Source organism: Pristis pectinata, chromosome 3 (genome assembly GCF_009764475.1).
Source record: "Pristis pectinata isolate sPriPec2 chromosome 3, sPriPec2.1.pri, whole genome shotgun sequence".
NCBI lineage: Eukaryota > Metazoa > Chordata > Chondrichthyes > Rhinopristiformes > Pristidae > Pristis > Pristis pectinata.
Window position 1 is genome coordinate 38,933,564 of NC_067407.1, and position 13,294 is coordinate 38,946,857.

General features: G+C 38.3%; 1 protein-coding gene across 12 annotated transcripts in view; it reads right to left on the minus strand.

The window, feature by feature from the left end:
- The window catches only part of lrrc7 (leucine rich repeat containing 7), a 417,500-nt gene that overhangs the window by 121,956 nt on the left and 282,250 nt on the right, over positions 1–13,294 (minus strand). For all 12 annotated transcript variants that reach the window (XM_052012823.1, XM_052012826.1, XM_052012824.1 and 9 more), the window contains one exon: positions 1,218–1,292. In XM_052012823.1, the coding sequence (XP_051868783.1) occupies positions 1,218–1,292 (75 nt within the window). The remainder of the gene's footprint in view (positions 1–1,217; positions 1,293–13,294) is intronic.

Consider the following 13,294-nt stretch of genomic DNA (forward strand, 5'->3'; position numbering starts at 1 on the left):
CCTATGGACAAATACATATTTTTTTAAATTAAGCTATTATAGAATAATTTCAATGAAAGTTCACAGACATGTGTCTGTATTAAATGTCTGAAGTGATTTCCAAAAGCTTCACTGTGATGCCCTCAATGTCTTTGCTGGTTTCTAGCAATCTCATTAGCTCCATTCACTTGCTCTTCCTGTAAATTATTCAGCAGAAGAAAGCTGAACAAATTTGAAGACAGAAGGAGATGAACTGAGAGGATTAATGGACTTTTGAGAAAACTAGTGTGCAGAGTTATGTGCAAAATACTTTTTCATGGGTTAATGGAATGAAATTAATGGCACACATTGGTATGAAAATTCAAAAATATAAAATAAAAGTACTTTGTTTTTGAGGAAGTGTTAAGCAATAAAATTTTACATTAAAATTTAAGTGCACAATGAAGGCATGTTATGAAAAGCACTTGCTGAATCTTTTGTCTATTTTCTTATGAACATTACTGTAATGATTCTTTGTCATATTACAAGTTATCAATCCTCCCCTGCCAATACTATTAATATGGCAATGATACATCATTTTCAGTTTCATTTCCAAATGCATACCAGTACTAAAAAAGTTAACCAATCTTTTCAGTTATTAAAAATAATTTTCACTTATGCTTTTCCAGAAACAGGCAGAAGGCTGAGGGATTTTTGCAGAATAAGAGGGGACTTGATTGAAAAAGATTAGATCCTGGGGAGTCTTGATAGGGTGGATGTAGAGGGGATGTTTACTCTTGTATGAGAATCTTGAACCGGGGTCACTGTTTAAAAAGAGATTAATAAGGCAATTTCTTTTTCTGTTGGAAGATTGTGGATTTATGAACTTCTCAAGAGTGGTAGAAACAGAGTCTTTGAATAGTTTTAAGGCAGATGTTGAGAGATACTTGATAAGCAAGGAGGTGATAAGTTGCCGGTGGTAGGTGAGAATGTGGATTTGAGGTTGCATAAAATCATGACTGATTTGACTGAGTGATGGAGAAAGCTGTCTATTCTTCAGACATTGCCAGGGACGTGAGATAGTAGCAGCAGTTAAGATTGGCACCATGTGGATGAGGTGGTGTGGTATATTAGATACCCATTAGTATTCTTAAAAAAATCTTTCAGACAGGATTATAGAGTCAATTAACTAAGCAACATGCAGTAAATAATCAGATAGGAAGGTAAGAGAATTCTGATACTGCATTACAGATTCTTACCCCAGGTAATGTCTGTATTGAGTTATTGTCCATCCATAGCTCCTTCAGACTTTGTAGCTGTTCCAGGACGTCTGGCTAAATAAAAAGAATTTTATGCACCATTACTAACACATTTGAATTAAGGTCAAAATTTTAATTTGAATCAATATGACTGTATGACATTCTGACCTCATTATAGCATTTATACAAACAATTCCCAAGCTTACCGAAAAGATGCAGGCATCCACTAACCAAAGTTTGATCATTTTGTTCAATGAATTCTCTGCTAAATTTTTCTGCATGCACCCTCCACTCATTTAAAACTGACCTTATTTCAATTTTCGCCCACTCCACCACTAGTGGCTTCACCTGAAAACTCCTTGTCCCTACCTACCAAGCAATACAGCTCACCATCTCCACATAGCATCTCCACTCTTCCCAGAGGCATAATTTTTTGGTTCTTCTTTTATCCCCACATTTAGAATCAATCCACACCCTGCACGATTGACTTTGGGAGAGGAACTACAATATTACAAAGAGTATTTCTTAGTACCAATATTGACTGAGCTGGCCAAATCCTGAAGCACATAGTTATCAAACTAAGTACAACATGTGCTGAGAAGGGAAAACCCATTTGACTTTGTTCTCATCAGACTATCTGCCACAGAGGCACGCATGTGTGACTCTATTGGTGGAACTAACACTGTACAGATCTTGTTAAAGTTATTGCTATAAGTTCATAGTAAAAACAGAAACTGCTAGAAACTCTAAACAGGTTAGTCAGCATTTGTGGAAAGAGAAACAGGGTTAACATTTCAGGTCAAAAATCTTTTGCCAGAATTTTCCATGTTTCTCTTTTTGCTGTCTGACTTGCATAAGGCTTCCAGCATTTCCAGGTGCAAACCTGCATTTCCAGGTTTTACTTCAGATTTCCAGCATTTGTAGTTTTTTTGATTTTCATTTTCACTTACAAGTTTATCTCTGGTTGGTGGCACTAAATATGCCACATAGTAATAACAATGCATTGTACTGTGCCTCTGAAGTGAATTTCAGAAGCAGAGTACAATGCACCCCATCTACCACACTGAGCATTTATCCTGAAATAAATATCTAGGCTTGTGTCTTTACACTGAGAACAAGTCTATTGTTTTATGTGGCAGTGTCATTGTGGTAAATTCAGAACCGATCTGCCAGCTCAAAACTGGGTGAACATAAAGAGTTATTTGGGGCAGCAGAATTATATCTCACCATAATCTGTGGCCTCATGGCTCAGCATATTTTTCAATCTACTATTTTCATCATTCCAGGAAACCAAGCCAGGTTTAATGAGAAGGATCCCAGGAACAGCATAGGCATACTTAAAAATAGATTAGCTCAAACCTCTCTGGTTTACCACATCAAAATATGAAAGGTTTTGCGCAATTAAACAATTAACAGGAAGATGTGGCTCCATAAACATTCCCATCCCTAATGATAATCTGAGGTAAGTAACATTTGCATGACAGAAGTGTCAAGAAATGGCCATCTCCAATAAGGTAAAGTCTTAACCATTATCCTTAACACAGTAGTAGTATTATCATGACCTTCATTGAATCACTTATTACCACCATCCCGGGCGGGATCACCACTGGCGATAAACTTAAACGAAGCTGTCATTTCGCTAGTCGGAGGCTGAGAATTCTGCAGATAGTGCAGAACCTCTCGACCCTCTCTAATGCCTTTCCAGCACCAAAAAGACATATGAAGGGCAAAATGGAATACATTCTCCACTTACCCTAGTGAGTACAGTTCCAATGCTCGAGATGTTTAACATCTTCCAGACCAAAGGAATCCACTTGACTTGGACCATCTCCATCACCTTAAGTATTCAGACCTACTACCATCTGCACAACATATTTGTTATGGAAAAGACACTGCTGATCAAGGCTTCTTTGACATTGCCTCCTGATAGCAGCTCCCAAAGCACGTGTTTGACTACCAAGAAGGTACAAAAAGAGTGTGGGGCAAGGATCACCACCAGCTCCAAGCTCCAATCCAATTTACACATTATCCTGACTTGGAATACATTATGATTATCTCAACATTACTGGATCAAACTTCTGAAAGTCATACATAATAACACTTGGGAATGCCTACAGCACAGCAACCACAATGGTTCAAGGAGGCATCTTAGCCTTTCCCAACAACAATTAGATAGGAACAATAAATACCAATCTTGCTAGTGACAACCACAAGCCATGAACGATTAAAACAACAAACCTGTCTGATATTTGCTGTTGCTAAATGGCTGATTTTTCTATTCATTGGTCCAAGAAAATAATGCTCATTGCTGCTCTAGCTGAGATCATTTAAAGTATGATACAGGAATCCATTTCTACCATCTTAATTATCTGAATCATAATTTAATTCACTGTATGCTCATAGCTTCAGTCTATTTGCTATCTATATATTTATACAGTTAATTGTAATATAGTAAACTCTTGTTCATTTGCTATTTATGCACTAGAATTCTCATGTAATCAGAAACTTATTCTAACAATATAAAGCAATTTCATATTTTTTCAAAATTCATAAATTTGAATTTGGTGTGCCAGGTTCTGATGCAAATTTGAACATGCACTGTCTCCCATCAGTGTACCGCATGAGTATTTACAAATGGCGGTTTGTTCCAGTTCTGTTTCATAAACTACTGTTTTTCTCCCATCTATCCACTACGTCAGATAAGAATGCACCCAGCAATGGTACAAAGTGGAAACATGTTCTAACATTGAAATAGAAAATGGAAATATGTACAAGTCTGTAAAAAGGTGAAAATCATTATGTTCTTATGAAAGAATTCAACACTGGCTCCACAGCAATTTATAACATTAAATCACCAAGTACAACGTACAGAATGATACAAGTATTGAAGTTTCTTTATGTTTATGCATAAGGGCAGTGCAGTCATAGGTTGATTAGCAGCAACATCCTCTTTGATGGTGACTACAGTCAATCGACTTATTTTTGCCATATTGTACATGAATACGGTTTAACCTTAAAACGTAGAATTGCAGTGTAAAACATTGTTATTTAAAAGGGTAAGAAGATGGCATATAGTTTGGAAATTTATTTATAAAGGCTTATGTATAGAATACTAATGTATGTCATATATTAAAATACATGCAACATGAACCCCTCCCCACCCTCCCCCCTACCACCAATGGATGCTGGATAGCTGAGAATTTCTTCTTGCAGAGGGTTGTAAATCTGCTGACTTCTCTATTAGAGAGAGCTGTGCAGGCTACCAATGAATATATTCAAGGGTTAGATACATATTTGGACAATAAAAGAATCAAAAGTTATGGGGATTGGGCTGGAAAGTAATAAAGCCAAGATCAGGTTAGTCATGATTTTATTGAATGGTGAAACTGGCTCAAGGGTCCAATGGATTTCTCCTGCTCTCATTTTTTTATGATCTTATGTAACATTATCACCACTTATAGTTAGAAAGAAAATGGGAAAGGCTGGTGGTAGGTCAGAGGACTGGAAAGTTTTTTGAACCAGGTTTTCAGAATATATATTTCTATTTATTTGTAGATTCTAAAACTGCAGAAAGTTTAAAGTATAGATGAACATTTGAAATGAAAAATATACATCTACCCTCAGTAATCAAGAATATTCAAAATAATTTGAAAACATTGAAACCAATTGTCAACAACTTCAGCCCTTTCAGCAGCTCCATTACAGAAGGAAAATTTCTGGGAAAATGTCAATGGCAATATTTTCCTACATGGAAAAGCATGAAACACCAAGTTGTATTCTTTTCTTACTTAAAAATGGCTTTAGATTAGCATAGATTTGTTCTTTGTTTTGGCATAGTTTAGAATTAGAATGAATTAAACCCAAAGGAGCTGTGTAGGGAACCCAGAGTAACCAAGGGAAAAAAAATATATGCGGATAATTGAGGTCTTCTATTACTAAATAATGTAATTCTTCTTGGATTAAAGCCTAGGGCCTGATTTTCTTAATTTATTTAGTTTGGTCATCTGATCATATTGATTCCTACGTAAAATCAGGAGAAGTACATCTATGTTTATCTCAGACTCGATACTCCCACACCTGTACTCTAGACTACTTTGATGTCAGGCAGCGCGAGTCATTGCTCTGAAATCAGAATGGAGGAAATAACTCAGCCACACTTGTGCAAGTCAAGCAGCTAAAATAATTCACAGACATGTTCTCAGTACATATAGGGCATGCTTGGTTCAGAATCACTTGAAGCATCAATGAAAATTATAGCACAGATGACAGCCATTCAGCCGATCATGTCTATACCACCCAGTCCTGCTAAGCAGACTATTTTTCAGAAGATGATGATGATGATGATATATCTTTATTGGTCACATGTACATTGAAACACAGTGAAATGCACCATTTGCGTAGAGTGTTCTGGGGGGCGGCCTGCAAGTGTTGCCACGCTTCCAGTGCCAACACAGCATGCCCACAACTTCCTAACTCGTACGTCTTTGGAACATGGGAAGAAATCGGAGCACCCGGAGGAAACCCACGCAGACACGGAGAGAATGTACAAACTCCTTACAGACAGTGGCAGGAATTGAACCCGGGTCGCTGGTGCTGTAATAGCATTACGCTAATCGCTACACTACAGTGCCCGCCCTTGGAATGGCATCAGAATGCAAATATACACTTAATTTTGTGGTACTAATGAGCAGAAAGAAGCAGAAAATTTGGCAAAGGTCCATTTTAACAAATCCTTGCCAACTTAAGTAGCTGCCCATTTTCTGCTGTCATTTCTAAAGGTACATGAAAATATTCATTCATTTGGAGGTTGAGACATTTAAATCTGGCAATATGTCATAATGATGCCATACGTTCAATTTGCTATATTTCCTTTGCTTTCTTTTTATAACGCCAGTATAAAAAACATGGTATCTGAGGTTCAAAGCAGAGGGAATAGCATTTCTTTGACATATGCAGTGAAACCTTTGTAATTTTGTTGTTCTCCTTTGCCATCTGCTTTTACCCAGTTGCCTTAAGACCTGCCAATTCCTCATTTTACCCCATTTTACAGGCAGGGTACAAAAAGTTGTCCATGAGAATTTCTTTCATCTTTCTTTCTCAAATGAACAAGAAATAGAGAATGGGCCGTCTGGCACATGATATCTATCATTCAGTGCCCTTATACTAGACTAAGCAGATATTGTAAGATATTGATTGGGCAGTGCATAAGGAGGTTTGGGTTTCCAAAAGCTTCCAACTAAAGCCAAATAGCTTTACACAAATAAAAAACGAATAACTTACATTTGGGTATATTGTAGCATAATGGTTGCGTTAGTAGATCAGTAATGGAAATCCTACTATGGCAATTGAGGAGTTTGTTTCATTAATTTTGTAGAATTGAAATTAAAACCTCGTAACAGGAATGGTAACGGCGAAACCATTAGATTTTTTTTTAAACATCCAACTGGTTCACTAATGGCCTTTAAAGAAAGAAATTGACTTGCCTAGAAATTTATCCTCAATTTATTGTGCTAAATATTCAATTTAGTCAATGTTGTGTTCTGATCCTGAAATTTACTGTACTTAATCTGTAGCTTTAATAAAAAGATCAACCAGGAATGAAATTCTAGTCAATCATCCTCACTTGCTCTGGGCTACACGTGGCTCTAGACCAACAGCCAGGTGGTTAGCTCTTAAGTCTTCTAACCATCTTGCAAGCCATTCAGATCTATCAAAACTTTTACACTTGTGGGGAAAACTTTCACCATGTGGACTGCAGCAGTACAAGATGACATCACCATCTATCCAAGGTCAATTAGGGATGGGCAAGAAATATCCTTATACCATAAATATATAAAGAAAACAAATCATAAGGCATGCTTTTGACCTCAGTATGTCCCAGTGAATAATATATTACTTATTAACTCATTGTTACTAGTTAGGCAAACATGGCAGCCAGAAAATAGAAGGGACTACAGATGCTGGAACCTAGAGCAATACAAAATGCTGGAGAAACTCAGCAGGTCAGGCAGATCCATGGAGAAAAGTGGACAGTCGACATTTCAAGTCAAGACCCTTCATCTGGACTGAAAGTTAGAGGGGAGGTAGCCAGTATAAAAAGGTGGAGGGAAGAGGTGGAGCCAGGTGAGAGGGGTGATAGGCGTATGGGGGAGGGAGAGTGGAAATGCTGTCAGAAGCTGGGAAGTGATAGGTGGAAGTGACATAGGGCTCAAGATGATGGAATCTGATAGGAGAGGAAGATGGGGAGGGGAACCAGTGGGAGGAGTGCATGGGTGATGGGCAGAGAGGGTGGGTGAGGGGAAAGAGGTATGGTGATGGGGGCCAGGTAGATCAGGAGGAAAGAAAGAGGACAGAAGAGGACCAGTTACTGGAAGTTGGATAATTCAATATTCGTGCTGCCAGGTTGCAGACTACCCAGGTGGAATACGAGTTGCTGTTCCTCTAATTTGCATTTAGCCTCAACTTGGCAGTAGAAGAGGCCAAGGTCAGACATGTCGGTGTGGGAGTGGGAAGGAGAATTAAAATGGCTGGCAACCGGGAGATCTGGACACCCAGCTGGCAGTCAGTTTTTGTGAGATATCCTGGAAGAACTCCTTTTTTCTGTTTGGTATGCTCTCATGGAGATTTTTTACTCCATCTACTCTGGGAGAGTAGACAGAGTGTCAGTTCAACGTTTCATCCAAAGGATGACACCTCTGACATTATCCTTCATCATGTCCTTGATTACGTGCTTGTCTTGACTAATGTTTGAACTCAATCACTTCCATAGTTGAGAATGCCAGCACTAAATTAAAGTGACAACTATATCAAGCGAGTCATGAATATGCTGTTCTCTAGTTGGTAATTTAGTAAGCTCTCTTATGGACTACTGGTGGGAATATTACAGTTTAATATTACTGGATGGCAGGAGCTTTCAAGGTTAAAGAAACTGTGGATTGAATCATATGGCAATCCATGCTTGTTCCATTTACGAGTGCATAATCACACTCTCAAAGTGAAGTTCACTTTAACGTGCCCCTGCAGTGGATTGGAACACTGTAGCAACACTGAAGTAACTACACTTAATTTAATGGGAAGCATCAAAAAATCATCCTGTATTACAATGTAGAACTCTGCCTAATGAAGTAGAATAGAAGATGTCTTCTCCAATGTACTCAGATACATGTGAATAGCTTCAGAAATGTAGACCCTAAGGTACTTTGTTCCATTTTCTTTCTTTCTTTTTCAATCTTTTTATTGAATTTTACGTTAATTCAAATTAATGTACATAACATTAATGATTATACATATGATACAAAGAGATCAGGATAACAATAATAACAGTTAATATTTATACTCACAAAGAGTAAAATATGTAATCTAGACCTCCCGCACTCTTGCTAAGTGTACATGATGGGAAACAAAATAATTGAAAAGAAATTTAATTATAAGAGAAAACCCCCCAGATCAAAAAAAAGTATAATATTAAACAGAAACAAACCAAAAACTTCAAAGAAAAAAAAAACATGGACTGATATTTCTTCGATTAAAACAAAACACATTCTTATGTCGTCAGCTCTGCTCCTCTATATTCAAAGGTTATTGAAGGGGATTATATCGTATGGAAATATTGAATAAATGGATTCCAAACTTCCTCAAATTTAAGCGAAGGATCAACAGTACCATTCCTAATTTTTTCCAAGTTTAAACATGTTATAGTTTGAGAAAACCATTGAAATGTAGTAGGGGGTATAGGGTCCTTCCATTTAAATAGAATGGATCTTTTGGCCATTAATGTAACAAAAACAATCATACGACAAGCAGAAGCAGATAAATGGCCAGAATCCATCATTGGTAACCCAAAAATTGCAGTGATAGGATGAGGTTGTAAATCAATATTCAATAGAGTTGAAATAATATTAAAAATGTCTTTCCAATATTTTTCCAAAAGATGACAGGACCAAAACATATGAGTCAGGGAAGCCACCTCCGAATTACATCTGTCACATATAGGGTTTATATGGTGATAAAAATGGGTGTTCCATTTTCATCTAAAGTCTTTTCATACCTCTGTACTTGCTTAATATATGCTGGATATCAATTTTTTTTAAAGAATTCTGATGACAATCACTGACCTGAAAAGTGAACCATCTTTGCCCACAGATGCGTCCTCATCTGAGTATTTCTATGATTTTCTACTTTCATCAAAAAATTGGCAATGGCTTTGGACAAAACATCTTGGGGTCTTTCCATATACCCTTAACAGCTCCACATAAACTTCCACATTTCAATGAAATTAAGTTAACATTTCTAACAAAAGTCCCAACCTCTACATTGATCCATGGCTTGAATGTCAAAAAGTAGAGTAAGTTTTGTCAAAAAAGCCCTGCATAAATGCAAAAGTGGTGGGCCATCTCGTAAAGAGGTAGGTAGAAATGAGGCAGAAATGGTAGTTATTGGACTGGTATGCCCTTCCCATGAACTGTGGGAGATCTGGGAGAAGTCAGCTGTCTTTGGCAAAGACACTTGCAGGCAGTGTTTCCAGCTGTAGTTCCTCTCAAGCTGCATGAATCAGTTGGAGCAGCAGCTAGACTTACTGAGGAGCATATAGGAGGCAGAAAATGTTAAAGATCAAAGTTTCAGGGAGATGGTTACATCATAGGTTCAGCCAGTCAGATGGGTGATCGCCAGGAGAGGAAAGGAGGAGATCCCCCGTTGCTATTCCCCTCTCTAACAAGTATACTGTCTTGGATACCGTAGGGGAGAGGGGATGGGGTGGGTGTGAAATATACTTACAGGGGAAAGCAACAGCAGCTGGCAGATCAGTGATACCATTACTGGCTCTGTTGTACAGCAGGGAAGGTCAAGTCTAGGCAAGTGGCAATGATAGTGGACTCTATAGTCAGTGGTACACATAGGCTTTCAGAGTGGTGTGTTGCCTCCCTGGTGCCAGGGTCACAGATGTCTTTAAGTGGGTAGAGGACATTCTGAAAAGGGGGAGGGGGTTTTAATAGCAGGTGATTTAAAGTTCCCTAATATTGACTGGGACTAACATAGTTCTAAGGGATTAGATGGGGCAGAATTTTGTTAAATGTGTCCAAAAAAGTTTTCTGAAGCAATATGTAGATGGCCCTACAGAAAAGGGGCTACACTCAATCTCCTCTATGGAAATAAGGCTGGGCAAGTGGTTGACCATAATTCTGTTAGTTTTAAGATAGTTATCGAAAAAGGTAGGACGTCCTAAATTAGGGGAATGCTAACTTTGATGGCATCAGACAGAAACTCGCAAAAGTGAATAGGAGAGATAAAAGTTGAAAGGACGTCTGACAAATGGGAGACTTTCTAAAGAAGGGAAAAAAAGTGTTCAGAGGCGGCATGTTCCTGTAGAGTGAAGGGCAAAGCCAGGCAGATTAAGGAACCTTGATTAACAAGGGATATTAAGGGTCTGGTAAAGAAAAAGGAGGCATATGTCAGGCATAGGCAGCTGGGATTAAGCAAGTCCCTTGAGGAGTATAAGGGATGTAGGAGTACAATTAAGAAGGACATCAGTAGGGCAAAAAGGGGCCAAGAGATATCCCTGACAGACAAGACATAGGAGAATCCTAGAGGTGTGCGTGTGCGTGTGTGTCTGTACCAAGACATGTGCGAGCTTTCAAATGAATAGTTCTTGTCTGTATTTATCTGGGAGAAGGACATGGAGGCTACTGAGTTAAAGGTGGGTAAATACCCAGGGCCTGACAAGGTATATCCTGGGATATTATGGGAAGCAAGGGAGCAGCCCTGGGAGAGATTTTTGTATCTTTGTTAACCATTGGTTAGGTACCAGAAAACTGGAGGATAGGTTATGTTGTGTCTTTATTTAAGAAGAGCAACCGAAATAAGTCAGGGAACTACAGACCAGCGAGCCTTACATCAATGGTGGGAAAGTTATTGGAAGGCTTTCTGAGGTACAGAATTAACTTGCATTTGGAAAGATAAGGATTGATTAGAGATGGCCAGCATGGCTTTGTATATGGGAAATCATGTCTCACATATTTGATTAAGTTTTTTGAAGCAGTAACCAAGAGAATTGATGAGGGTAGGGTGGTACACATTGTTTACATGGACTTTAGCAAGTCCTTTCACAAGGTCCCACATGGTACGCTGGTCTGGAATGTTAGAACACATGGGATCCGGAGTGAGCTAGCCAATTTGATACAAAATTGGCTTGGTGGAGGGAATCAGGAGGTGGTAGTGGAGAGTTGTTTTTCAGATTGGAATCCTGTGGCGAGTGGGTGTGCCTCAGGGATCAGTGCTGGGTCTTTTGTTGTTTGTCATACATATTAATGAATTGAATGAGAATGTAGGCAGCATGATTAGTAAGTTTGCAGATGACACTAAATTTAGCTGTATAAAGGACAGTGAAGAAGATTGTCCAAGGTTACAACAGGTTATGGATCACCTGGGAAACTAGGCAAGGGAATGGCTGATGGAATTTAACTAGGGTAGGGACATGTTCGGCACAGCTTTGTGGGCCGAAGGGCCTGAATTGTGCTGTAGTTTTTCTATGTTCTATGTCATTTTGGCAAGTTAAACCAGGGCAGGACATAGAGACTGAATGGCAAGGCTCTAGGGAGTGTTATTAAACAGAATGACTTTGGGGTATAAGTACATAGTTCCCCGAAAATGGGAACACAGGTAAACAGAGTGGTGAGGAAGGCATATGGCATGCTTGCCTTCATTGGCTGAGGCACTGAGTATCAGAGTTGAGACTTCATGTTACAGTAGTACAAAAGCTAGAGCTAATTAAGCTAGAGAGGGTGCAGAAAAGAATCTCACGGATGTTGGCAGAATTAGAGAGATTGGATAGTTTAGGTCTGTTTTCCCTGGAGCGAAGGAGGCTGAGAGGCAACATGATAGAGGTATATAAAATAATGAGAGGCACAGATAGGGTGAGATAGTCAGCGTCTATTTCCCATGTAGGGATGTCTAAAACAAGGATGCATAGGTTTAAGGTGAGAGGGAGGAAGTTTAAAGGGGAACTGAGAGTTAAATTTGTCACATAAAGAGTAGTTGGTATCTGGAATGAGCTGCCAGAGGAGGTGGTGGGGGCAGAAACAGTAACAACATTTAAGAGGCATCTGGACAGGTATTTGAATGAGCAGGGCATAGAAGGATATGGAATTAATGCAAGCAAGTGGGATTAGTACAGCTAGGCATGATGGATGGCATAGATGTGATGGGCTGAAGGCCTGTTTCTATGCCGTCCTTCTCTATGACTCCATAAGACACAAGTGCAGATATACAGTACATTAAAATTATCTTAAAAATAATTAAATGCAACAAAACGTAATTAAAATTAGCAAAATACCTTTTATTAGCTACTGAGACTATCATTTCCCTTGAAGAAACCTGCTTCAACAGCCTAGATCCCACACTCTCTTACAGCATCAAAGTCAAAATACAAACTGGGCAGAGGCTAATCTAAAGTTGCAAGATTCAGCAAGGTCAAGAAAGGCATTGCAAAATTAGTTTCCTCAACTATTTAAACACAGGCATCTCCATTGCTCATTACTGATGCTAAACATAGAAACTTAATGAAATCAAGTTGACAGTTTAGTACCATAAACATTCTCTATGAGAAATACACCACTTCCAATGCATCCAATAAAATAATAAATTCCAGTCTTATGTTTTTAAAGCTACAGTATAATGTTTAAAATAATAGCAGAATAAGCCCCTCTAAATAATAGTTTGCAATTTTCTTACTGGAGTGAAAGCAAACCCCATTTCTTCATTTTCCTATTTATTTAAAAGAAAATTATTTAACTATTTAAAGATGATTACTGTACCATAAGGTATTGTAAAACTTTATCCTGGACTAATTAATTAAGTATATGGCTTAAATCCCATTAGAAATTCTTTCAATTTATCTGTCTAATTTTACACCAGAGATCACTCATCTGTAAGTACATTTTGGTTGATATCCAGAACGGGGACAAATGCAGATATTTTTTGCCAAATGTACCTGGAGCAAGAATGGATATAATGGAAACAACAACATATTTTAGGCATATTGAAAATGGATACTGTGACAAAATAAACTGGGAAGTGATTTT